At 45.6% G+C, this 27,174-nt stretch overlaps 1 protein-coding gene across 1 annotated transcript in view; it reads right to left on the minus strand.

Annotated features, from left to right (window-relative positions):
- Positions 1-27,174, minus strand: part of UGT8 (UDP glycosyltransferase 8) — a 1,281,033-nt gene that overhangs the window by 1,125,807 nt on the left and 128,052 nt on the right. Inside the window, exon 2 of the mRNA XM_044061664.1 lies at positions 6,862-7,682. Coding sequence (XP_043917599.1) covers positions 6,862-7,680 — 819 coding nt within the window. The 5' untranslated portion in view covers positions 7,681-7,682. The remainder of the gene's footprint in view (positions 1-6,861; positions 7,683-27,174) is intronic.

A 27,174-nucleotide genomic window follows, 5' to 3' on the forward strand; every position in this document is an offset into this window, starting at 1 on the left:
GATCCACATTGCTGCAGTCATAACCTGTGGTTAGTCCGCTGTCCTCGGTCGGCCCGAATACCAAAGTGTTAGGCTGGCGTTGGTCATGGTCGCTCAGATCTGACGTCAGTACGCAGTGGTACTAAAGCGCATGACCGACGCCATATCCTCAGTCTTTCTTGCCCCAGATGTCAGAAGGCCTAAAAAAGAAAGGCCATAGCCAAAAATAGAGAAATACCCAACCACCAATATAGAAAAAATAATTACCCCAAAAGCAACACAGCAACCCTAAACTACAGAGGGGAAGGAGGGAGGGAAAATTGGACTGCAGCAATGTGGATCCTCGAACATCTACATTTATGGTAGGTACAAAATTGTACTATGTTCTTCGTCTCACATTGCTGCAGTCATAACCTGTGGGTAGAATCCCAAAGCAAAGGTAAGGGAGGTTGGCAAAATCAGAAAGCATTAGGAGCTGCTAACATGCCCTGTAAAACTGCAGTGGCAAACCCAGCCCTAGATTTGGAATAAAGAGGGAGATGGTAATGTTTAGTAAAAGTGTGCACTGAACTCCAAGTAGCTGCCTCCAAAATATCCTTAGTAGCTACTCCCCTTAAAAAGGTAGTAGAAGTGGCAGTAGCCCTAGTGGAATGAGGTCTGATCCCAGCCGGAACCTCCTTTCCATGATGAGAATAACAAAAAGCAATACAATGGCCAATCCACTTAGAAATAGTTTGTTTTGAAACAGGTTTTCCTTGTGAACCCAAGGCAAAAGAAATGAATAACTGTTGAGACTGCCTGAACCCTTTAGTTCTGCTCAAATAATAACGTAACTGCCTGTGAATATCCAAAGAGTGCAAAATTTTTTCCCCTTTATTTTGGGGATCAGCATAAAAAGTAGGCAAATGAATAGATTGGTTTAAGGCCACATTAGAAACAACTTTTGGCATAAAAGTAGGGTTAGTACGCAGGGATACCCTATCTTTATGAAATATTAGGAAGGGTTCAACTGCCATTAGGGCCTGTAATTCAGATACCCTCCTAGCAGACGTAATGGCCAACAAAAAAGCAGTCTTCCAAGACAAAAACTTCAACTCAGATGTAGCTGCAGGTTCAAAAGGAGGTAACGTAAGCTTTTCCAACACAAAATTGAGATCCCAGGAAGGAGTAGGAGCTCTACGTGGGGGTCTTATGTTCTTTGCCCCTCTAAGAAATTGCTTAAACAAAGGGTGAGAGAATAATGGTGGGTCACAGTCATAGTGAGCAGAAATGGCTGCAGCATGAACTTTCACAGAGGAGAAAGACAAACCCTTGTCTAATAATTCTGTAAGGTACTGTAGTGTAACACTCAAATTAGGCACTGAAACATCAAAGCTCTTTGTTGTGCTCCAAAGAAAAAAACTCCTCCATTTATCAGCATAAACTTTCCTTGTACTAGGCCGTCTGGCTTCCAAAATGACATTCAAAACCTGTTGAGGAAGCTGCGACCCCCCAGGGTTTAAAACAGAATATGCCAGGCTGTCAGATGCAGGGACTGTATCCTGACATTGAGGAAATGATTGCTTGCCTGGGACAAAAGGTGTGGAATTGATGGCAAAGGCCAAGGAGGCTCCCGCACTAAACTCCTCAGCAGAGGGTACCAGTGCTGACGTGGCCAATCTGGAGCTATTAGAATCATGCAAGGCTTGTCCTGTCTGACCTTCAAGAGCACCTTGAGAAGGAGAGGCAGAGGAGGAAAGGCATAGACGTGAAGGTTGGTCCAACTGAAAGATAGAGCATCCACTTTCCAAGCTTTTGGGTGAAACATCTTTGTGCAAAATTTTGGCAGTTGGAAATTTAGTGGAGAAGCGAACAGATCTATGTCTGGAGTTCCCCAAGCCACTGTCAACTGTTGAAATACATGAGGATCCAATTTCCACTCGTGGGGATCCACCATCTGTCTGCTCAAAACATCTGCTAAGGAGTTCTGTGCTCCTGGCAGAAACTTTGCTTGAAGAGTGAGGTGCAAACTCAGAGCAGTCTCCCACAAAATCATAGCTTGTCTGCAAAGCGGGTACGAATGGGTTCCCCCTTGCTTGTTGATGTACCACATGACTGTTGTGTTGTCTGTTTGAATCAACACCTGTCCCGGTTGAAGTAGATCCTTGAAAGCCATCAGTGCAAATTGGACTGCTAACATCTCCTTCATGTTGATATGCAAATGCTGTAGTCTGGGAGGCCACGTGTCTTGAATCCATTTCCCATTGAAGTGTGCTCCCCAAGCCATGTCTGAGGCATCTGTCGTTAAGATCTGACTCGCCTCTGGTCGGGTCACAGAGAGTCCCTTGTTTAGGTGACATTCCTGAGCCCACCACAAAAATTCCCTTTGGATGCAAGGTATTATCTGAATGACAGTGTCCAAATCGTGGCAGTGTTGAGTCCATACACTTTTGAGATACCATTGTAGCTTCCTCATATGTAGTTTGGCATTGGGAAGTACCAGAATACAAGATGCCATGAACCCCAAGGCTTGAAGGACTGTCCTTGCAGTCAGCCTGGACAGGAGGGATAATTGCTGGAAGTAAAGGGAAAGATTTCTTTGTTTGTCCGGGGTCAGAAAAGCCATCTGATAGGCTGTATTCAGTCTCACACCCAGAAATCACATGTCCTGAGAGGGTACTAGACTGGACTTTGTTTCGTTCACAGAATACCCTAGGCACCTTAACACTGCCATTACATACTGTAGATGCTGAAGTAACTTGACTTTGTCTTGAGCAAGAATCAGGCAATCGTCCAGATAAGGATAAATTTGTATTCCTCTTAGTCGTAAAAAGGCTATCACAGGAGCCAGGACCTTTGTGAACACCCTGGGCGCAGTAGATAAGCCAAAGGGCAATGCAGAGAACTGATAATGAAAAGTACCAGCCCGAAAACGCAGGAACCTCCTGCAGCTGGGCCTGATAGGAATGTGAAGATAAGCCTCTTTGAGATCTAGAGTTACCATCCAGTGATCTTTGCCTAGCAGAGGCAGAAGTTGCTGCAAAGTTAACATCTTGAATTTTGGAATGTCTAGGTATGTGTTGAGAATAGACAAATCCAGAATTGGCCTCCAAGTGTTTCCTTTCTTTGGCACAAGGAACAGGCGAGAATAAAATCCTAGGCCTACTTCTGATGGAGGGACCCCCTGGATAGCCCCCATTTTTAAAAGTAAAGAAATGTGCTCGTGAGCCTCCAGCTTTTGCTGAGGTACGTCCGGCATGCCTTTGAAAGGAGGCAAGGTGTGAAAATAAAACTTGTAGCCTCGATTTATAATGTCCAACACCCATTTGTCCTGGGTGACTAAAAGCCAATTTTGCTTGAAAAGTGCCAACTTTCCTCCTAGAGGAGCTGCCAGACAGGAGGGATCTGGCAGCTGGAGATACAGGTCATTGGGTCTGTTTACGAAAAGGCTGACCCCTGCCCTCACCAGAAGATTGTGCAGGGGAACTCCACGTCCTAGGTCTGAAAGAACCCTGAGCATGAGCTCTGCCCCTACCACATCTAGATCTGACCTTAGACTGTAAATCAGAAGAAGGATAAGCCCATCCTTTTGCAGGCCAATTTCTGCTAAACTTAGGGGGCTGCACTTGTAAAAATTCCTTAACTGTCTGCATGGACTTAGCTTTGTCTTCCATTTTCTTCAAAACTGCCTCCACAGGAGAACCAAAAAGAACTTCAGATTGAAGGGGAGCATCCAAAATTCGAGCTTTAACATGCTCTGACAAATTCTGATCCTTAAGCCAGGCGTGCCTACGAATAACTGAACCAGTGGGCAGCCACCCTGGAAGAAGCCTGAAGAGCATCAAAGCCACACTGCAAGGAATGCTTACCTACCTGATCAGAGGCGTGAACTAAATCCTGTAATTCCTTACACTCTATACCCTCAGCTAAAGCATCTACCTTAGATTTCAACTGACTTAACAGAAAATTCTGGTACTTCAGCATATGAAACTGGCAATTTAAAGCCCTCATAGCTAGTGTGGAGGAGGTATACACTTTTTTACCCCACCTATCCAAAGCTCTAAAATCTTTATCCAGAGGAACTGGATTCTTTACAACAGAAGCCCTGACACCCTTAGGTCCCTGGCTAATAGTTTCCGGGTCAGCTCTAGGACTTTTATACAAATATTTATGAGCCTCTGGAACTCTGTAATACCTGTCTGGCTTGACAGGGGCAGGAGGTAAAGAATCAGGATTAAGGGAAGCCTCAGAAAAAACATCCTGAACAACATCCAAAACAGGGGGAATGGCCAAGGGCCTATGCTGTGATAAAAACAAAAATTCCCTAAGCCTCTTACGAGAATCTGAGAAATCCTGACCTTCCCACTTAAAATGCTCCCTCATGGAATGCAGGGTTTCAGAAAAGGAAAAATCCTCTGGAGGAGAAGCAGAAGGACAGGAATCCTCTGCATCCGAATCAGAATAAGGAGGAAACTCCTGAATGTCCTCAGCTGAAGACTCAGAGTAATCCGAGGAATGCTCCAATCCCTCCACCTCTGTCTCCACCCTAGGCCTCTTATCTGGAGGGGGCATAGAACCTCTGATTAAAGTAATCAAATCCTCTGCCATTTTCAGCATATGCTTTTTAGGAACAGAACCTGCAGAACTAGGGCTGACGCCTGTGCCAGAAAGACCAGGCCTGGCTTTAGAAGGAGCTTTAGTGACAGAAGTAGAAGGCCTAACAACCTTATGTAAAGAAGGAACTACAGAAACTTGAGAGGCCCCCTCGGCCTGACCTAACTCCTGAAAGGCCACTTCCTGTAAAATTAAAGGCTCCCCCTGAGATTCAGCTGAAACCTCGGCTGGATCCACAGATTCCACCGTAGTTTCCAAAGAACCGGCGTCCGCAACGGACGACTCATCCTGCTTGGACTTAAACGATTTTTCTTTTCGCTTCTTAGCGGTAGCGGGCGTCGGAGGATCCGACGGCATGTTGTAGTTACACCGCTTACCGAAAACAAGCCTAGCACAATCCAACCTGCGTTTAATGGTGCGCTTATTAAATCTAGCGCAAAAGCGACACCCGACTACGTCGTGCTCAGGCCCCAAGCAAGGAATACAGAGAGAGTGGTAGTCCCTATGAGGTATCTGTTTCCCACAAGAAATACAATTATTAACTTTTTCTGACATCCGGATTTAACTGAGGCAAGAAAAGACAAAAATATTCCCCAACGGGGTACTTAGCCCAACCTGGTCTTCGGTCTGAAACTCAGAATACGAAAATTTCAGGACGCCGAACGGCACTTGCAAACGCTGCTTCTGCTTCGGACCATGCGGCAAGAAAGACTGAGGATATGGCGTCGGTCATGCGCTTTAGTACCACTGCGTACTGACGTCAGATCTGAGCGACCATGACCGACGCCAGCCTAACACTTTGGTATTCGGGCCGACCGAGGACAGCGGACTACCCACAGGTTATGACTGCAGCAATGTGAGACGAAGAACATCTAGTTGTATACAACTATCTACATTCTTTTTTTTTTAACAGCAACAACAGTGGGAAATCAAAAGGCCAACGGTTCCCACAAGAAAAGCATAGCAAAAACAAACTGCTGATCCAGAAGAAAAAGGATAGGATATACACCTTGACAATAACAGAAGGGGAGGAAAAGATCAGAAAAATCACTTATCTGAAGAAACACACCAATCTTACCAAGGAATCTTGGTAAAAAGCTCGAGACTCAGCAACCACGTCTCACAATGCTGGCGGCAAACAAAATCTGAGGGAGTTTCTAGTCTAGAGTGCCCTAAAACTGAAGGAGGAACAAGCTTGACTCTGTGTATTGAGTTTGGCATTGTCCAAATAATATATGCACAAAGTATGTGGACCCTGAGGAGGGAGTTTGTGTCCACCATTTGAACACTTTTTAAACCCCTGGCTGTCTGACATGTTTTACTCACAGACTATAACTACTATCCAAAATTTGCAAATAACCAGCACCCTGTAATCAACATATTACTAAACAACAAAATATAAACACCCACTGTATTAATATCTATAATACCCTACACTAATATACTAAAATCTATAATAGGAAAAAATACACACACTAATGTAACAAACTGTATAAACATCTACTACCTAGCAATGCAACAAACCTAACTGCCTATTCTAACAAATACACTAACTCTATCAGAAAATATTAGTAAAAAGCCCTTATAATTGGTGAGATGAATCCCTCGGTAGTGTGAGGAGTGTAAAAAAAGGAAATATCACACAAAAGACACTACTTATTGGACAGCCCTCATAAGATACGACCTAAGTCTTTAGGTGGCAAATGAGATCTGAGGTATTAAGATGGAGCAGAGGAAATTATGGGTAAGGGAGGAGTCATAGCCCTGGAACAGAGAAGCTTCAGAGTCGGTGCTAAGGTCAGATCCAATCGGATCTGACAATTTATGGGTGAATCAGATAAGTACTGGCAACACTGGATACATACTTCACTGACATGCAGTTTGGTGCAGCTCTAACTTTGGTATTGCCCCTAAAATTCACATTCAATTCTTGGGCAGGGAGGAAAATACAGTTTTCTGTTTCCCTCACCCACTTACTACAACTTTAAAATAGTATGAATTTTAAATGCTTTTCTGGCTCTAAAAGTTAAATGCTAAAATGGCCCATTGCCCAAAATGTAAGAAGCATACTGCTGACTAAAATATATCCTTACCCACTGAGTCTTTTGAAATGTGTCTAAACATAGTTCATTTCAGAGTTTGTGTGTAGTGGTATTCATGCCCATACTAAGTATGAAAAGCAACACAGTTATTTTCCTCTGTGAAAGCAGCTTCAGTGCAGTAGCAACTACATCACAATAAAGAAATAAAAACAAAACAGAATGTCCAGATAAGATCAGAAAACCTTACTTCTGAGAGGGGGCTGGCAGGCTTGGTAAGAATTCCTCCCACATACACAACATTCGGCAAAGTAGGTCTTGAAAACTCCAATGCAACATCAGTACATAGCATCCACAAACTTGACCCTTGAACTAATTCATACATAGACCGTTCTGGCTGCAGTCTGTATTTCTGCATTATCCTATCGTATTTTGGAAGGACCAAAAAGTTAACTCCAAACCTCGAAACAAGATACACAACTGTATTTATAAACCTCTCTAGGAAGTTCATTTGGTCTGTAAGTAGACTGTTAAATTCTGGAACATAGGCCAAAGGAGCAGGAGCACCTACTTCAGCTGGATACCAAAGTCCAGTAGAAAAGACAGCATATCTCACCCTCAAAAGATGAGCAACAACAAATCCACACATTTCATTGGGATCCACTAAGAATAAGTCAAACTCTTCCCTCTTGAGGCGGTCCATAAAGTCTTGGTTTCCTACCATAAGATCGCAGTTCCTGCTGTAGTGATCTAAAATGTCAAAGAGTTCTAATGCTGTCAACCTCCCAGAAAATATGTTCCTCACTTTGGACTGTAAAAAATCATCTGCAGTACTGCTGTTAAATATCCCCGGGTAATGCAGCAGTTGATAATGGTCAGAAGGTGGCACAACTCTGCCTGCAGATACTATAAATGTTGTTTGATGCCCCTGTTCATGCAGTGCTGAGGCCAAGGTCTTGAAAATATACAGATGGCTTTCAAACATAATTGGCGGCATAATGATAATTTTGGCATTTCTTGCTAGTTCAACACAGCACAACAGAAAAAACACCGAAGTGCAAGACTTCATGGCTAAAACAAAAACAAAAATTGAATGGTTAACGCTATCCCAAAACATCTGTATTTTATTAGTCTCTCTCAATTACAAGTAAAACATGTTAAGTTACGAAGCACTATTTCTGGTCTACTAATATTTTTACCATTTACCAACAAAGCAGAAAAGGAAACATTTAACCATGTAAGTGCAACTTTAAATACTGAAACCCCTAACAGTAAAATAAGACTGAATGCATCATATATAAAAGTTAAAATATAGCACATATAAATCTAAGTGTACAACACTATCATCAAGAAATGAAAAGCACCATGCCAAAGGTGCTGGGACAACTTGATATATAAAACTTTCCCAGGCAGCTGCTGATTTCTCTACCCATGATGCAGGACTTAACATTTGCTTCTCTACTTCTTTCTCACAGCAAAAGTTCTATGTCCACAGTAGGTGGCTGCAGATGGCTTTTAATGAATAAAAAAAATCAAGTTATTAGTAAGAAATGTCCAGTTATTATTTTATTTACTATTTTGTCTTGCATACTTTTAAGACCCTAGCACACTGCCAGTTACAGAACCGCTAGCTTCCAAGTGTGACTATGGGAAGTAAATTCTACCAACTGAAAGGCAAAGTAAGTGCTGGATTAGTCAGAGTACAGTGTAATGTTTGTCCAGTAGTGTAGCTAGGGGAAGGCAAAAGAGGCAACTGCCTTGGGCACAAAGTGTTAGGGCTGCAATCAGCCAATCCCAATCTTTCTTACGACTTTTAAAAAATGGTATGGCGTTTACAGTCAAACCTGAGGACTGTACTCTGTGTGTGGTCTAAACTGTAACATATGCTAGCTACACTGTAAAAAGCAGCTTGCTACAGTTTCAAAGTAAAAATAAACAAAAAAAATATTTTTCATTTTAACTAAAACCTGAGCACTGTAGCACTCTGAGCAGGTGAGGTATAAAATGTAGCAAAGATGCGTGTGCTACATTTGTATCAAGTAATTGGCTACAGTTTAAAAATATGACTTTTTTTTACCGAAAGCATAAGCAATGAAGTGCTCTGTGCAGGCAGGATATCGCTTACAATGTATAGATCGCACTATTACAGTGAAGTGCTTTTTTCTGATCTTCACTTAAAAGAGCTGAGGGAATTGGATGCTGATTCATAGTACCATCCCAGTGTGTTGGTTGAACCAACTACTCTTCTGTGTTTGTCAGCTGTTCAATTTGCCTTATACTTAAATTACCAAGTGCTGAAGATGAAAAGCATTAGAAAATTACCTCATCCTTCAGAAGTTGCACTAGTTTTACAAACAACCTCAAGAAATTTAAAGAAATATCTATTTTCAATAAAGAATGATCCCGTTTCAATTTTCTAAGAAAAAGCCTAAGTATACTGAGAGCTGGTCCCTTCAGCTCAATAGAGCAAATCAAGATTAAGAAAGCAATGGACCTCAGCATTAAGGTTTAGCTGAAGCTCCTTGCTATTGAAAAGGCAATAATGCCCCCCAGGGTAAGCATTACCTGGAAAAAAATGATTTGCACAAGTGTGACAAAGGGCATCCCCATCCAAGGAAGTCCGTCATTTCCTTGTAAAGTCACCTTTTCAGGTACAATTGTGTTTAGAAAATTATTTGTCCGTTAAACTGCTTTGTATTTGTTTTACTGTCAGGTTTACATATTTTTTTTTACATTTTTGAAAGAAAACAGCTTCTCTGCCTAATGTTTTAAAGTTAGTGTAGGATATGGAATTGTTGCTAAGGAAGTAGTTTACATTCAATGCATAAATATTTAATAATGACTACATGCAAACACACACTTACACACACAAACTTGTTCAGCCTCTACAGCCACTTTATTACCAGTGTACATTTCAGATGTTTTACTCTGATCAAGTGAATGAAGAAATATATAAAAATTATTAGCAATAGCAATATATTTAAGTTTTTTACATGTAGTCTAAGCCATTTCAATTTGTGGATTCACGAATGAGCAAACACACACATATACACACACACGCGTGCGTGCGCACACGCACGCACACACTAGGGGGACTAGTGTGATACAGGCTTCCATGGAGTCCTGAAGGCGAAGAATTAGTCTTGCCTGGTAGATTCTGGTGGGATAAGACATTGTGGGCTTGCTGGTGAAGCAATGTATCTCTTGTCTTTGGGAGCCTTGCAGTCTGACATTTTGTGTCTAGAAGTGCTCAAATAAACTCTGGTGACTGAACTGGTTATGATTTAAATTTTATTAGATTTACTGTAACCCCCAGGTCTGTACACAATTGAAGCAGGGAGTCTTTGGCTTAAATAAGTAGATTCACGGTAAGGGTGATGATGAGCCAGTCATCCAAATAAGCGAATACCTGGAAACCCTGCAATTGTAGATGAGCAACCACTATTGCCATCCATTTGGTAAACACTGGGGTGGGGGGAGGGGGCTATGTTGACATCAAAGGCAGAGCTCTGAAATGGAAATGACAGTCTCCCAGATGGAAGGCAAGGTACTTCCTGGAGCATTCATTTTTATGTGGTAGCATGCATACTGAAGATCTATTGAGGACATATACTCATTCTTCCTCAGTAAGGGAAGAATGTACTGAACCGTGACCATCTGGAATTTCTTTTGCTTCACAAACCTGTTGAAGCGGCTTAGGCTCAAGAGTGGTCTTAAGTCCCCAATTTTCTGTGGCACTAAACAAAATCTTGAGTAAGTTCCAGATATGCTTTGGTCTGGAGGGACCTCTTGGATGACTCGATTTCTTAACAGCTTCATTATTTTTGAAGCAACTTCTTGCTTTTGTGAGGGTAGAACATCAGGAATTCTTTTCAGGCATAGAGGAACGGTATGGAAGGGAATGAAACAGCATCTAGTAATGATCCTTTGCACCCATTCATTTTGAGAAATGGACGTCCAGGTTGTTGCATGCAGGGAAAAGTGCCCCTGACTGTCTCCAGAGTGCGACAGTCAGGGTACTGTTCAGGAAGCTGGAAAGGCTTCTCACAGAAAGGATGTCTGAAGCCCTGGCTTTGCAGGCCACCTTTGCCTCCTGGGTGACTTCCATTAGAAGAGTTTTCTCCTCTGACTTGAGGAGCTCTTTCTCCAGAAGAATCAGATACAAAACCCTGGGATTTACTAAACCAAATTATCTTTCCTCCCTTTTGGTTTCTGCAGAAGGGGTACAGAATTTAATCCCTATGGTAACTAGGGCTTTACCATCTGTATCGCTTCTTGATATAGTCTTCTTAACTTTGAAACTAAAAGGTGTTGATCCATCATAGGGGGCACTGAAGAAGGACATCTTGAAATGTTCTGCAAAGTCACATAACCACATCCAGGCATACCTTCTTATGGAAATACCTGTGTCGGCTGCTCTAGATGCACCCTCTGTGTTATTAAAGATCACTGGATAAGGACTGTAAGGTAGCCAACTTTGAATCAACAGATTTTCTTTGATTTGCTGACAAGAAACCCGGGAATGACTTGGCAATTTCCTTGATCAAATCCTTCTGGAAACACATAATGTGAGCCAAGTAATCAAGCACTCTCAAGAAAAAAAGTAGACTGGACAAAAACACGCTTCCCATGTCTGTTCAGCATATGCAGTTCTCTGTTTGGTGCAGAGACAGAGGAGCTTTCTTCTGTAAGTTCCTTCTTAGTGGTTGTCACCACTACCATGGAATCTAACAAGGGCCCCTTCCTCTGATAGGGACAATCTTTGGAAGCAACCAGAAATATGTTGGGTTTCTTGGGAACAGGCTCAGCTGTGTCCAGCTCCTTCCATGACTGGAAAGAGATCAGGTCTACATCTCAAAAGCCGGGGGGAACTACCCAAGAAGTAGATTGGTCAACTGACTCTTCTAGAGAAGACATTTTATGAAGATCAAACTCTTTCTGTCTGAGAAGTTCAAAAATCTCTCAGAAAAATGCATCGTCCAGGCGGTATCTGGGAGAAACTTCTCTCTCAACAAATTCAGTGTAGGTGGTAGGAGATTCCTCAGGAGAATCCAAGTGCCTCCGTTTGCACTTGTGCTTCCTCTGTACCACTTCTGCATGTTGCTCAAGAGAGGACTTGGAAGCTGACACAGTCTCCCTCAGGAGAACTGACTCAAGGCTTCTGGAAACAGGCTGTCCCTTAAAGACAAGAAAGAACAGTAGGCTGTGGACCCTGGGAAGTCTTACAGGGGAGAGCTGGATCCAATTCCAGGGAGATAGATTAAGAGAGTACTCTCTCAAAAGCCTTGATTGTCAAGCCGGACACATACCCAGGAAGCCTTGCTGTAGGAGCTGTAACTCCTGAAGGTGGCTCAACCCTAGATACCATTCATTACTGACGGGTGTCGGTTCCGTCTTCGCTCCAGCCAAAAAACTCTCAAACTAAGCTTACCCATAGTGCCCCTCTCTCTATCACCTCAGATCACTTTTGCCCGTAAGAAAGAAAATGAGGGCTTTATCTGACCAGATTCCCTATCAAGGAACTTGGACCAAATCCGAACCTCCAGGAGTCTTTCGGAGGGGGAAGGAGGGTGGGATGTAATGAATGAATGAAGATCAACAACACAGATGGAACGTTATGGTAAGAACATAACTTCCTTATCAGACATTGTTAATCTTCACTCATTCAATACTGATGGGACAGAGTCCGTAGCTACTTTATCTCCTGGGAGGCCCTATGGAAGGATATTCCTGAGCACCACTGAACCAAAGGATGCTCTCCCCCTGGAAACCAAATCCAATTTGTAATGAGTGATAAAGGTATGAGGAGCAGCCCATGTTGCTGCTGCATAAATGTCATCCATGAAAACCCTTGAATGGAAGGCAAAAAGAAGTTATGTACCTACCATAACGTTCCATGTTAGTTGTCTTCATCTCGCCTTCCTTCTTACTGTTTGGGTTCGGAGCCGATCCTCGGCTCTGACTCGGCCATCTTCTATAGCTCGAGAGCTGTTTACTGGCTCCAGGCTACCCCTTATCCCAGCATGCCCAGCGTCAGCTACCCAGATCTCGTTTGTGATAGCGCACACTAGACATAAGTAGAGTAACCAGTTCCTAAAAACTGGTTGTCTAATACACCTAAACAAGGAAAGAGTTATAAATTACCTGGCATGGGAAGTAGTAAAAGATGCTCAGCCAGTGAAAACAAAAGGGAACTCCTCACAATCCCCTAGAAAGGGGGGAAGGAGGGAGGGAAGCAAGAAGGAAGGCGAGATGAAGACAACTAACATGGAACGTTATGGTAGGTACATAACTTCTTTATGTTAAGTTGTCAATCTCGCCTTCGTTCTTGCTGTTTGGGACAGCGTCCCTAGCACCTAAAATCCTGGGTGGTTCATTGGAAATAACTCTTCGGAACAGTAGAACCAAAGGAAGCTCTGCTCTGGGAGACCATATCTACCTTGTAATGAGATAAATGTGTGGGGGTTTGCCCAAGTGGCAGCTGCACAAATTGAGTCTATGGGCAACCTAGACTGAAAAGCTACAGAGGGGGCTAATGCTCTAGTGGAATGGCCTTTTGGTTTAGCTGGAAGCTCTTTATTTCATAACTGATAAATAAAGGCAATAGTATCAGATAACCATCTGGATAAGGTCACTTTAGAAACTGGAAGGCCTTGTTTGTTGAAAGCATAAGAAAGAAATAAATGGTCTGACTTTCTTAGTTCCTTAGTTATATGGAGGTAAAAATGCAATTGTCTGTTTACATCGAACTGGTGGAGCTTGTATTCTGCCTTGTTGCTGTGATTAGGAAAGAAAATTGGGAGATCTATGGATTGATTTAAATTGTTCTCTGAGCAGACTTTAGGAATAAAGGATGGATTGGTCCTCAGAGAAACTCTGTCCTTGTGAAACACCAGGTAAGGAGGATGAACACATACTGCTTGAAGTTCTGAGACACGTCTAGCTGAAGTGATAGCAAACAGAAAAAGTGTCTTCCAAGAAAGAAATTTTAAAGAGCATGATGCTGCCGGTTCAAAGGGGAGGCTAAAACTAAATGGAGATCCCAAGGAGGGGGAGGATCTCTAACTGGGGGTCTAAGAAGAGATGTTCCTTTCATAAAGGCCTGGCAGAGCTTATGAGACATTATGCTAGAATTAAACATACCGATATGAAAATTTGAAATGGCAGCTAGTTGTACTCTAATGGTAGCGGAAGCCGCACCAGACTGAAAAAGCTGTGCTCGAAATTCAAGATTTTCATGGACTGGGGCTGAGAAAGGATCCAAATTTCTAGATTCTGCCCAGTAAGAAAACCGTTTCCGTTTACTAGCATACGTTTTCCTCGTAGCAGACTTATGTGAGGAAACTTTTAGTTATGTACTTACCATAACTTTAGATGTATGGGATCCATCTCGCCTACATTCTCTACAGATGGGTTCGGAGCCGATCCTCGGCTCCGACTCGGCACGCTATACAATAGAACGAAGTCTCTTATTGGCTGAGTTACCTCATATCCCAGGATGCACCACTACTGCTTCCCCAGATCTTGTTTGTCCGCACACATGCACACACACATAGACTGTTGTTATAACATTGCCCGGTGTTTCAAGAGAGGAAACAGCTGAATACGGACCGTCTGGTCTCTTCTGGCCTCCAAGGCAGGGGGAAGGAGGGTGGGTTATTAGGAATGTAGGTGAGATGGATCCCATACATCTAAAGTTATGGTAAGTACATAACTAAAAGATGTAATGTGATCCTATCTCGCCTACATTCTCTACAGATGGGACAGCGTCCCTAGCACCTAATTCCTGGGTGGCTCACTGGAAAACGGTCCGGAGAACCATGGAACCGAAGGAAGCTCGACCCCTAGATGCCACATCCAATTTGTAGTGAGAAATAAAGGTGTGTAGAGAAGACCACGTAGCAGCTGCACAGATGTCATTAATAGAGAGCTTGGAATGAAAGGCTGCCGAAGTGGCCATAGCCCTGGAAGAATGATCTTTCACTGGAACTGCAAGCTCCTTATTTGAAATGCGATAAATATGACTGATACAGTCTCTGATCCACTTGACAATAGTGAGTTTCATGACAGCTTTGCCCAATTTACTGACCGAAAAGGACACGAACAGTTGATCTGATTTTCGTGCTTGGTGTGTCCTATCCAAATAGAAACGTAATTGTCTGTGCACATCTAAGCTGTGAAAGGTATACTCAGCTCTGTTTGAATACTTAGGGAAAAAGACCAGTAATTCCAGTGATTGTTGCAAACAAAAGTTAGAACAAACCTTAGGTATAAAGGATGGGTTTGGTCTAAGAGATACTCTATCTTTGTGAAATACCAGGTATGGTGGTTTGACACATAAGGCTTGAAGTTCTGAAACTCGCCTGGCTGATGTAATAGCAACTAGAAGGGCAGTTTTCCACAAAAGAAATTTTAAGTCACAGGTTGCTGCCGGCTCAAAGGGAGGTGCAGTTAATGCACCTAGCACTACGTTAAGGTCCCACGGTGGTGCGGGATGAGATATAGGGGGCCGTAGAAGCCAAGCTCCCTTAATAAAAGCTTTGCACAACTTGTTGCTCATTAAAGGTGGTTCTACGTTCTCGTGAAAATTGGAAATAGCTGCCAATTGAACTTTGATGGTAGACACTGAACAATCCTGGTTGAACAGGGAAGTTAAAAACTTCAGAACCTCTGACACCGAGGCTGTCATAGGATCTAATCCTCGGAGTTGGGCCCAAATAGCAAACCTCTTCCATTTACTGCTATACATCTTTTTAGTAGAAGTCTTGTGGGCCGAGGACAAAATATGCATGACTTCAGGGTCGAAAGAATGGCTCCTAACTATGGTCGGAAGAGGAGTAGCCAAGCTGCTAGCTTCAATGACTGGAGGGACTGATGGAGCTGTCCTGACTGATGTGTCAAGAGGTCCGGAACTTGGTCCAGGAACCAAGGACCCTCCAATGCATACTTGTGAAGAAAGGGGAACCAGACTTGACGAGGCCAGTATGGGGCGATTAGAATCATTTTGCTTTCCAAGCGAATCGCCTTCTGAATCACCTTGGGGAGAAGGGGAACCGGTGGAAAGGCGTATAGCAGACCGGGGGGCCAAGCTTGGACCAGAGCATCCTTGGGGATCTCCCCCGGAACTGGAGTGAGATAGAAGAACTGCTGGCATTTTGCGTTGAGGGGAGTTGCGAACAGATCGCAACATGGAACTCCCCATCTCGTGAAAATCTGTGTTACCACTCTGTCGTTCAAGGACCATTCGTGAGGGGAGAGAATAGTCCTGCTCAGTCTGTCGGCTATCACACTGCATGTCCCCGGAATGTGTGTCGCCACTAGAAAACGTTTGGTAGCAATCGCCCAATTCCATACCTTCATGGCCTCTCTGCAAAGGGGGTAAGACCTGGTCCCTCCTTGCTTGTTCAGTACCAGACTACCGACATGTTGTCGGACTGAATGGCAATCGTCCCCTGGGGGAGGTGGTCGTGCAGTGCTTGCAATGTTAAAAGCACCGCCCTCATTTCCAGGATTTTGATGTGGAGAAGATTCTCGTCGGAGAGCCACGTGCCTTGGACCGACCTGTCCAGATAATGTCCCCCCACCCTGTCTGGGAGGTGTCCGTAGTCAACGTGGCCGAGGGGGATGGGGGAACGAAGGGTCGCCCCTGATCCAGGTTGGAGGAAAGAAGCCACCAACGAAGATCCTGTTTGCACGTCTCTGTGATCAATATGTGGTAATTGAGGGGGAGGTCCTGATAAGACCACTGGACTGAGAGGAGCCACTGGAGTATCCTCATATGCAACCTTGCCAAGGGGACGAGAAGAATGGTGGCTGACATGGAACCTAACAGCTGCAGGACCATTCTCGCTGGAGTGCGGCGTCTGAGAAGTAATGCCCGAACCTGAGACTGCAATGTTGCTATCCTTTCCGCAGGAAGATAGACTCGCATCTGCCTTGAGTCTATTTCTGCACCAATAAACAGAATACGCTGTGATGGCAGCAATACGGATTTTGTCCAATTGAAGGTGATTCCTAAGGAGTTGCCTAGGGAGATAGTGGCTGCTAGAGTTTTTAAGAGTAGATGCCTTGAGGTGGCAGTTAGGAGCCAGTCATCTAGGTATGGAAACACTTGGAATCCTAGACTTCTCAGGTGAGCAGTCACCACTGCCAAACATTTGGTGAACACCCTGGGGGCTGGGGTGAGACCAAAGGGCAGTGCACAGAACTGGAAATGATTGTCTCCTAGGCTGAAGCGCAAATGTCTCCTTGACGCCTGATCTATCAGAATGTGATAATAGGCGTCTTTGAGATCTATGGAGCACATCCAAACACCCTTCTCCAAAAGCGGGAGAATGGTTTGCAAGGTGACCATCCGGAATTTGGACTTTTTCACTGATCGGTTTAACCTGCTGAGATCCAAAATGGGCCTCAAGTCCCCGGTCTTTTTTGGTACCAAAAAGAATCTTGAGTAAGTCCCTGATCCGGCCTGATCTGCGGGGACAGGTTGGATGACTCCTTTTTGAAGCAGCTTTGAAATTTCGATGGCTGCCAGATCCCGTTGACTGGGTGGCGGGTCCGGGATTCTTTGGGATGGTGGGGGGGTGAGAGAAGGGAATGGTGTAACCTCCGGCGATGATTCGGAGCACCCATTGGTCCTGAGTGATACTTTCCCAGGCCTTTAGGTGCCTCGAAAAATGACCCCCAACTGGCTCCGGAGCTGCACAGTCGAGCACTCCTTCAGGGATGCTGGAAGGAGGAGGAGCCACGAAAGCACTCGCGGTCTCCAGTGTTGCGGGGGCCTCCGCCGCCTCTGGGACGGCGTCTCCCTGAAAAATTTCCCCTTCCTCTGCCTCTAGAAGGGGAATCGCTCTGCTGTGATGAGTAAGGCTTTTGAGACTTACGGAACCACATTTTCCCTCTTCTTCGAGCCTTGTGATAAGGTCTGAAGGGAGTGGAAAACCGGGCCCCTACGGCAGTTAAAGTCTTACCCTCCTGTTCGCAGCGAGTCAAAGTGTCCTTTACCTTGGGTCCAAACAGGGAAGACCCATCGAAGGGGGCGTCGGCAAAGGAAGACTTAAAGGCCTCCGCAAAGTGACACAGGCGTAGCTAGGCTTGTCTTCGTTGAGCAACACCTGTGCCCGCCGCTCTGCTCGCTCCTTCGGTTGCATACGAAATGAGCCTCATGGACGAGTTGGATAGGGAGGACAGGGTAGCCAACTGGGAGTTAATCGTCTGGGCTAACTGCTCAGGTAAGTTACCGGAGAGGGTATCCGAAAGCTCCTTGACCAGATCCCTCTGCAGTCTCGTAAAATGCGTCAAGTAATTCAGAGACCTTAATGTAAAGGTTGCTGAAGCAAGGGTGCGCTTCCCGTACCGATCCATGCTCCTAGACTCCTTATTATGAGGATGGACGGACGTTGAAGCCTCTGCCACATCTTGTTGGGTGGCAGATGCCACCACCAAGGCATCTACAGCCACACCTTTGGAAAGAAAGTCCTTATCAGGGGGTGCCAAAAGGAATTTACTGGGGCGAGCTGGCACCGGTTCAACAGAGTCCGGGTGTTCCCACGCCCTTCGAGAGATCAAATCCAGGAGCTCATCGAAGGGCGGAGAAACCCAGGAGGCGGAGGGCTGAGCCCCGAAGGCCTTGAGGAACACCGACTCCTCAGCAGAAGGGGGTTTGGACTGCCAGTCGCCTCGTTGCTTAAGGATTTCCAAGATGTCCGCAAAGGATACATCATCCGAGGACGACTTGGGGGACCCTTCCGCATCATTGAGGTCGGTATCCGAGGTGCAGACTCATCAGGGGAGTCGACGTGCTTCCTCTTGCACTGTCTCTTCCTCGGGGGTTCCTCCGAAGACGTTTCAGAGGGACCTCCAGGAAGAAGGGAACCCCCGATGGGGGTAACCTCAGGCCCAAGGGCTCTGCTGTCGTGAGACAGGGGGATTGCAAAGGAACCAGTCTCCGTGCCAAAGGAAGGTGGTGTTGAGATGGTAGAAGTGGCCAGAGAGGATTTGGCCAAGGCACTCCTCATGGCCTTGAAGGCGGGACCCCCAGAGTCCTGGGAAGGTTCAACCCCCAAGGCCACAACAGCAGTCGGAACTCCCGCCGCCGACGCACTGAGAGGGAGGCTCGGAACCGAAAGGATCGGTCCCGAAGCGTCCCCCCCGGGGCCGACAGAGGAGGTCCGCGTACCGAACACCGACCTGAAGGGCGGGGTTGGAGTTAGGGTCGGAACCGACCCGACACCCTCCACCGGCTCCACCAACCGACTCCAACGGCGCCGAAGCTGTTGGAGGAGGAACCGAGATGGCAGGGTGGGAAACCGGCTCCGGAGCCGACTGGGCTGGAGCCGAGACCAACTTTTGAAAGACCGGAGACTGAAAAAGCCTTTGAAGCACCCTGTCTACATCCGAATCAGACATCCTCGACGACCGAGAAGAGACCGACCGGGTCCGAGTCGACTTCTCCGCCGGCTCCGAAAGACTGGGGGACCGGCTCCGTATGGTTTCGAGAAGTATCGGCGCCGAAGGAGATTCCATTACCACTGCAATTTCCCTCGGAGCCGATGTGGACTTCGGCACCGAAGGGGAAGAGTCTGAGCGGGCAACCTTCATCGGCTCCGAAGGCAGTGGAGCCGATGGAGATGACTCGCCTCTCGACGCCCGAGCTCTCGGCTCTGAAGGCAGAGGAGTCGAGGCTGGAGACATCGAAGCAGACTGTTCTGCCCTCGGCTCCGAAGTCCGTGGAGCCGACGGAGAAGCCTGCCTTGACTTTTTTGCTGCCGGATCCGACGGGCTGGTCGGAGCCGAAGATTTTTTCTTCCTCGACGGGGAAGAAGAAGAAGATAGGTCTTCCTCAAAGGAAGGGGTAATAAGCCCTTTCAAAATCAACTTATTTTTCCTCTCTTGGAGCACGCGAGAGGAAAAAGCATGGCAAACGCTACAGGATTCCTGGAGGTGCTTCGGCCCCAAACAGTATACACATAAAAAATGGTCGTCCGTAATGGACATTTTATAACTGCATTTTGAACATTTTTTAAATCCTGATGGCCTATGTTCCTTCGACATGGCTATCTACTTCAACTGAACTTTAAAGAGAAAAAAACTAAACACGTAGGCTAGGGCAAGGTCCCTCTAACTTAATCGGGATCACTTGCCACCAAAAAATAATACAATTTTACCTCAAAATTTTGAACTACACAGTCACACAATAAGTAGCTGTTAAACAGCTCTAAGTAAGGCGCGTGGGCTAGGGCAAGGCCCCTCTAACTTAAACGGGATCCTTTACCTTCGAAAAAAATACAATTTTACCACAAAATTTTTAACATACACAATCACACAACAATAAGTAGCTGTTAAAACAGCTTTTGGGTAAGTTTTAGCAAAATTTCTGACAGAAAATAATCACTAAGAGGCACTTAGCTCAGCCAAGTCCGAGACCACGTCTATGCTGTAGAAGTGGCAAACGAGATCTGGGGAAGCAGTAGTGGTGCATCCTGGGATATGAGGTAACTCAGCCAATAAGAGACTTCGTTCTATTGTATAGCGTGCCGAATCGGAGCCGAGGATCGGCTCCGAACCCATCTGTAGAGAATGTAGGCGAGATAGGATCACATTACATCAATAATATCACAGACTGCTGGGGAGATATTGGAAAGCCTGGCTAAGGGTGGAAGTGGAGTAACCAAGCTGTGAGCTGGAGAGTTTGAAGGGATTGGTGCAACCCGCCTGATTGGTGAATCAGAAGATCTGGAACTGGGTCCAAAATCCACAGATGATCCAGAAGGTGGGGGTGTAGGAACGGGAACCATATTTGTCGAGGCCAATATGGGGCAATGAGGATCATTTTGCAACCCAACAATTTTGCATTCTGTACGAGTCTTGGAATTAGGGGAAAAGGGGGAAAAGCGTAAAGGAGTCCCTGAGGCCAATCGTGGACTACAGCATCTCTGGGTATATGACCTGGAAGAGGAAGTAGGGAGAAGTAGCTGCTGCATTTGTTGTTGAGAGGAGTGGCAAAGAGGTCGCAGCAAGGCTGTCCCCATTTGCGGAAGATAAGATCTTCCTGATTCAGAGACCACTCGTGAGGCATGAGGATAGCTCTGCTGAGCCTGTCCGCTATAAAGTTGGATTTCCCAGGGATGTGCAATGTTATCAGAAAACATTGGGAAGAAATCGCCCATTGCCACAGTCTGAGTGCTTCTCGACACAAGGGGTAAGACCTGGTCCCACCCTGTTTGTTGATGTACCACACTATGACATGTTGTCCGTTTGGATTGCAATGGTCCCGGAAGGAAGAAAGTCTTGAAGGGCTTGCAATACTAGGAGAACCGCTCTCATTTCTAGGACATTGATATGCAGATGGTACTCGTGAGGTTGCCAAGTGCCTTGAACCGTCCTGCCTAGATAATGCCCCCCCCCACCCTATCAAGGAGGCTTCCGTGGTCACTGTGGCTACTGGAGGGGATTGTATGAAAGGTCTGCCCTGAATTACTAGTGGGGAGACCATCCACCAAGAAAGGTGCCTTTTGCATGTTTCTGTGATCAGGATCATTATCATGTGAGACACGGGTAGTTCCTGGAATGACCACTGCGTGAAAAGAAGCCACTGAAGGATTCTTATGTGGAAACGCGCTAATGGGACAAGAAGAATGGCAGCTGCCATGGAGCCTAGAGCTTGGAGGACATTTCTGACTTGAACCCTTTTGCTCTGCATTAGAATTAACACTTGTTGACGAATAGTGGAAACTCTTTCCTGTGGTAATCTTGCAAACATTTCTTTTGTGTTTAATTCTGCTCCTATGTATGTGATAGACTGACAGGGCAACAAGGCAGATTTTTCGAAATTTACTGTAATGCCTAGTTGAGTGCATGATATGATTGTATAATCCCGTGCCTCTAAGAGTTGACGTCTGGTGGTAGCAGTCAGGAGCCAGTCGTCTAGATAGGGAAACACCTGGAATCCTTGACGCCTCAGGTGAGCCGTGACTACTGCCATACACTTGGTGAACACCCTGGGGGCTGAGGTGAGACCAAAGGGCAGAGCTCTGAACTGGTAATGACTGGCCCCTACCCAGAAGTAAAGAAATCTCCTGGAGCGTCTGTCCATCTTGATATGGTAGTATGCTTCCTGAAGATCTATCGAGCAAATCCAATTGTCCTGACCCAGAAAAGGGAAAATGGACTGCAGTGTCACCATCCGGAACTTTTCTTTTTGTACAGATTTGTTCAATCTGCTGAGATCCAGTATTGGTCTCCAGTCCCCTGTCTTTTTTGGTACTAAAAAAATCTTGAGTAAGTTCCAGATCCTAGTTGGTCTGCGGGGACTTCTTGAATGGCTCTTTTTTCTAGCAGCCTTTAAACTTCTGTGACTGCTTGATCCCTTAGATTGGGTGGGACATCTGGGATGGGCTTTTTTGATTCTATGGAGGATTGATGGAAAGGAATTTTGTAACCTCCAGATATGATGGATAGTACCTATCTGTCTCTTGTTATATTTTGCCAGGCTTTTGGGTACAGCAAAAGTCTTCTCCCGACTGCCTCCAGAGGTGAGCAGTCGTGCAACCCTTCAGGGATGCTGGAAGGGTTTGGCAGAGAAGGTTTCTCTGTCACCCTGGTTTTGCAGTCCGCCTCTGCCACGAGGGCAGTGTCTGTTATTGTTGTTTCCTCCTCTGCCCCTGGGGGAAAAATCACCACGTGTGTCAGGCAAGGGTCCTTGGGATTTTCGGAACCACATCTTTCCGCTCTTCTGACCCTTGGGATAAGGTCTGGAAAGAGTGGAAAAACGGACTCCCACGGCAGAGAGAGTCTTGCCTTCCTGCTCACACCTGGTCAACGTGTCTTTCACCTGAGGCCCAAAGAGAAAGGAGCCATCAAAGGGAGTATTGGTGAAGGACGCTCGAAAGGGTTCCGCAAACTGACACAGCCGCATCCAAGCATGTCTTCTGAGAGCCATACCTGTCCCTGTGGCTTTGCTCGTTCCATCGGCTGCATAGGAAATCAGCCTCATGGAGGAGTTGACTACGGAATTAAGAGTCGCAAGCTGAGAAGCTACTATGGCTGGTGCTCCCTAAGCTGTAGGATCTTGAAGGGTATCTCCAAGCTCTTTCAGGAGATCCCTTTGAAGACATGTAAAATGGCATAGATAATTCAGGGACCTCACTGAAAAGGTCGCTGAAGCAAACATTCGCTTTCCATATCTGTCCATCGTCCAAGACTCTGTTCGGAGGATGAACAGATGAAGAGGCTTCTTCTAACTCATTCTTGGTGGATGCTGCTACCACCATGGCATCAAAGGGCACACCTTTGGAGAGGAATTGCTTGTCCTGAGGGGCTGTAATAAATTTGTTTGGTCTCCTCGGAGTAGGTTCCACAGAATCTGGAGCTGACCAAGCCTTTCGAGCCACTACAGACATGAGTGGATCGAAAGGAAGAGATACCCAGGAGGTGGAAGGTCGGGAACCGAATGCGTCCCAGGTATAAAGACTCATCCTCGGTAGAGGATAGGGAAGTCCAGTCCCTCCTCTGTCTAAGCATTTCAAGGATGTCCGAAAAGGAAACATCTTCAGAGGGAGACCTTGAGGACCCTTCTGATTCATCCATGTCTGTATCTGAAGTGACAGACTCAGGGGAGTCTATGTGCTTCCTCTTGCACGTCTTCTTCCGGGGAGGCTCCTCCGAGTGATCAGGGGAGGCTTCGGAAGAAGAGGGATCAACCCAATGGAGTGTCCTGGGGCATAGGTTCCCTACGCTTGGGGTCTGGAGGAGGAGTAGAGGTTGGAACAGATACCACGGGGGGAGGAGCCGATGGAGCTGGCAGTAGAGCTGTTTCGGGGGACAGCACACTCCGCATGACCTCGGAGGTATCCTGACCTCTAGGCAGAGAATACTCCGGCTCCGAAGAAACAGGAGTCTTTCTCCGCGTCGAGGGTGACGGCTCCGAGGCCAATGTTGGATCCGAATTCACCTGTGCCGAAGCTCCGAGGGGGAGTGGGGTCGGACAAGGGTCTGATGCCACTCCCCCCCTCGGATCCGACAAGAGAGCCTCGGCACCAAGATCCCTTGATAGAAGGTATAATTGAGGTAATCGGAGCCGACGTTGGAACCGAAGGAGACATGATGATCGGCGCCGATGGTTCTACTACCTGCGGATCCATGGTCTCCTGCTCTGGGCTAAATGTAGTCAGAGGAGGAATAGAAACAGAGGCTGTTGGAGCCGATACCTGTTGAGGTGGGCTGAACAGAATTTTTGCCAGTGCCTGTGACTTAAGCAACCTACTTACTACTCTCTCCACATCAAGATCCGATAATCTAGAGGATCGAGAGGAGTGGGAAGAATGACGGCTACGTTCACTCTGTAACAAACGTGACTGAGGTGCCAAGTGGATGGAATCCAAGGACGGAGACCTCAGTCTGTTATGACTCTGAGACGGCTCTGAAATAGCAGATGGAGCCGACGGAGGAGTTGTCTTGTCAGTACCAGCCAGCACCGACATACTTGGTTGGTCAAGTAAAGGAGTCGGCTCCGAAGGTGGAGCCGACGGCTTGACAGACTTAGGGGATTTCACTGGCTGAGTACTTTTAGCCGGAGAATCCTGAAGCTTCAATAATCCCAGAAGGATTAATTTGCTTTTGCGCTCCTGCAGGACCCTTGGACTAAAAGCGTGACATATAGAATAGGAGTCCTGCAGGTGAACAGCACCCAAACAATAAACACAACTAGTGTGCCCATCTGTCAGAGACATTTTCTGACAGCATGTGTCACACTTTTTGAAGCCAGATACCTTGGTATCTTTAGACATTATAGTAACAACAATCACAACAACAATGATAAAAAGCTACACTACAAAAAAACAAATAGACTTTTTTTTTTTTTTTTTGTTTTTATCATTAAGAAACAGAAGGAAAGCCTCTAATTTAAACGGCTATCCTGGGGGGGGGGGAACTCTCTAATTTAAACAAGTTCAAGAGAACAGAAGGCCTGCGAGTTATGGAGCGACGGCCAACAAAGCTAAAATCCACAAAAAAGCGATAAGGGATAAAGGAAAATTATCTAGACAAAAAATAGACAAAAACTTGACAAACCTTCAGGAATAAACAACAATATATTAATAGAAAAAACTATACTAAGCCTGAGCCAGTAAGGAAGCAACCTCAAAGCTGAAACGGCAAACGACATCTGGGTAGCTGACGCTGAGCATGCTGGGATAAGGGGTAGCCTCGAGTCAGTAAACAGCTCTCGAGCTATAGAAGATGATCAGCAAGAACGAAGGCGAGATGGACAACTTAACATCAGATGTTCTGACTGATCTGGTTGTATGCGTTTTGACCTTAGTTGGTAGAGGAACTTTGTTTTGTTGATAGGTAAAGCAAATTCAATCTCTCAACCATTTTGATAAAGTTACTTTAGAAATAGGTTTTCCCAGTTTAGGTCCTGAGAAGGATATGAATAATTGGTCAGATTTTCGTAGTGATTTAGTCCTGTCCAAGTAGATTCGTAATTGTCTATGGACATCAAGCAAATGCAGGCAATAGTCTCCTTTATTAGAAAAACTGGGAAAGAAGACTGGCAGTCAATTGTTTGATTAACAATCAAATCCAAAATAACTTTGGGTAAGAAGGAGGGATTAGTCCGGAGTGATACTCTGTCTTTATGGAAAACCATGTAGGGATATTTTATGCACAGGGCTTGTAGTTCAGATATTCGCTTTGCTGAGGTAATAGCTACCAAGAAAAGAGATTTCCAGGATATAAATTGTATATCGCAAGTGGCAGCAGTCTTGAAAGGAGGACAAGTCAAGGATTGTAGAACTAGTGTCAAATTCCAAGGTTCGATTGGCTTTTTGAAGGGTGGTCTAATGTGTGTGACACCTTTCAAAAAGGTTTTACAGAGATGGTGAGAAATCAAGGACAAGTTCTGAAAGCCACTGTGGAAGTTTGAAATAGCCGCCAGGTGTACTCAAATAGTGGAGGCTGCTGCTCCCGAATGGAGGAGATTTGATAACTAATCTAGTACAGAACTAACTGAAGCCAAGAAGGGGTCACGTTCTTTCTCTTGAGACCAAATTATGAATCTTTTCCACTTACTGAGATAAAGTTTCCTGGTGGATGGTTTGTGGGAAGCCAGAAGAATGTTACGTACAGGGGAGGATAGATTATTCTACCTGGCAATTACTGAAAGTGGAGGAACCAAGCTGTTAGCTTGAGAGTTGATATGTTTGAATGTATCAACCCTTGCGGGTGTGACAGTAATTCTGGAGTTGGATCCAGAATCCACGGTTGGTGTACTAGGTGAGGCCAAAGGAAGGGAAGCCAAACTTGTTGAGGCCAATAGGGTGCAATGAGGATTACTCTGTTTCTCAACTGAAGAGCTTTCTTTACAAATTGCGAGATCAGGGGAAGAGGAGGGAAAGTATAAAGAAGTACCATGGGCTAATCGTGTACTAGAGCTTCTCTCGGGGACCCCCGACGGGGATTTAGGGCATTGTAGCTGCTGCATTTGTGGTTTGTGGGGGATTCGAATAGATCGCAGCAAGGCTGGCCCCGGCGACTGAAGATCTTTGCTGCTATGACAGGATTGAGGGACCACTCATGAGTCAGGAGAATGCATCTGCTCAGCTTGTCTGCAATTACTCTGGAATCCCCGGGAGTGTGAGCTGCTATCAGAAAGTGGTTGGAAGATATCGCCCATTGCCAAATTCTCATGGTTTCTCGACACAATGGGTAGGATTTGGTCCCCCCTTGTTTGTTGCTATACCAGACTATGACCATGTTGTCCGACTGGATAGCAATTGTCCCTAATGGGAGGAAAGACTTGAATGCTTGCAACGCTAGAAGCACTGCCCTCAGTTTTAGAACACTGATATGTAGGTTGGCCTCCACAGGGAACCAAGTGCCTTGGACTATCCTTCTTTGGAAATGCCCCCCTCGCCCCATCAGGGAAACGTCCATGGTCACTGTGGCCTTGGGCTGAGAGGGGGAGAAAGGGCGACTCCATAGATCTTTTTGTGGCTTCATCCACCAAATTACATCTTGTTTGTATTGATTTGTTATGCGAATCTGAAAGGACATAGGATGAATCAAAGGGGACCGCTGTGTTGCTAAAAGTCTCTGTAGAAGTCTTGCTAGGGGAACTATGGTAATCGATGCTGCCAGTGATCCAAGTAGTTGAAGGACTGCTCAAGATGAAACCTTAGACTTGAGAGAGTATCACCCAGAGTTGAGACCTTAGTCTTTGTAAGCTGTGAAGTGGAAGGGAGACTAGGCAAGACTGAGTGTACCAATGGAGAGATGAAAAGTCAGCAAGCAAAGGAGAGTAGTATTGCTGAAGTTGAATTCATCCTCAAGTCTTGGTGAGTACCTTCGCGAGGTGGACCCTGTTTTTCACAAAATCTCACCAAGGTGACACTGATATATAGTCTGTACTTATATAGCATATATCATGGACAGAAGTAAGTCAAAAAAAAAAAATGATAGCTGGGCGCACAAGTGCCAGGATAAAAAAGGGGTCTATATTAGAACATCGAAGTTTCAGAACTTCGAATGTTCTAATATCGACCCCTAATAAGCGAAAGCTGAA

This window comes from Protopterus annectens, chromosome 2.part0 (assembly GCF_019279795.1).
Source record: "Protopterus annectens isolate FY-2018-M chromosome 2.part0, PAN1.0, whole genome shotgun sequence".
In the NCBI taxonomy this organism is placed as follows: domain Eukaryota; kingdom Metazoa; phylum Chordata; order Ceratodontiformes; family Protopteridae; genus Protopterus; species Protopterus annectens.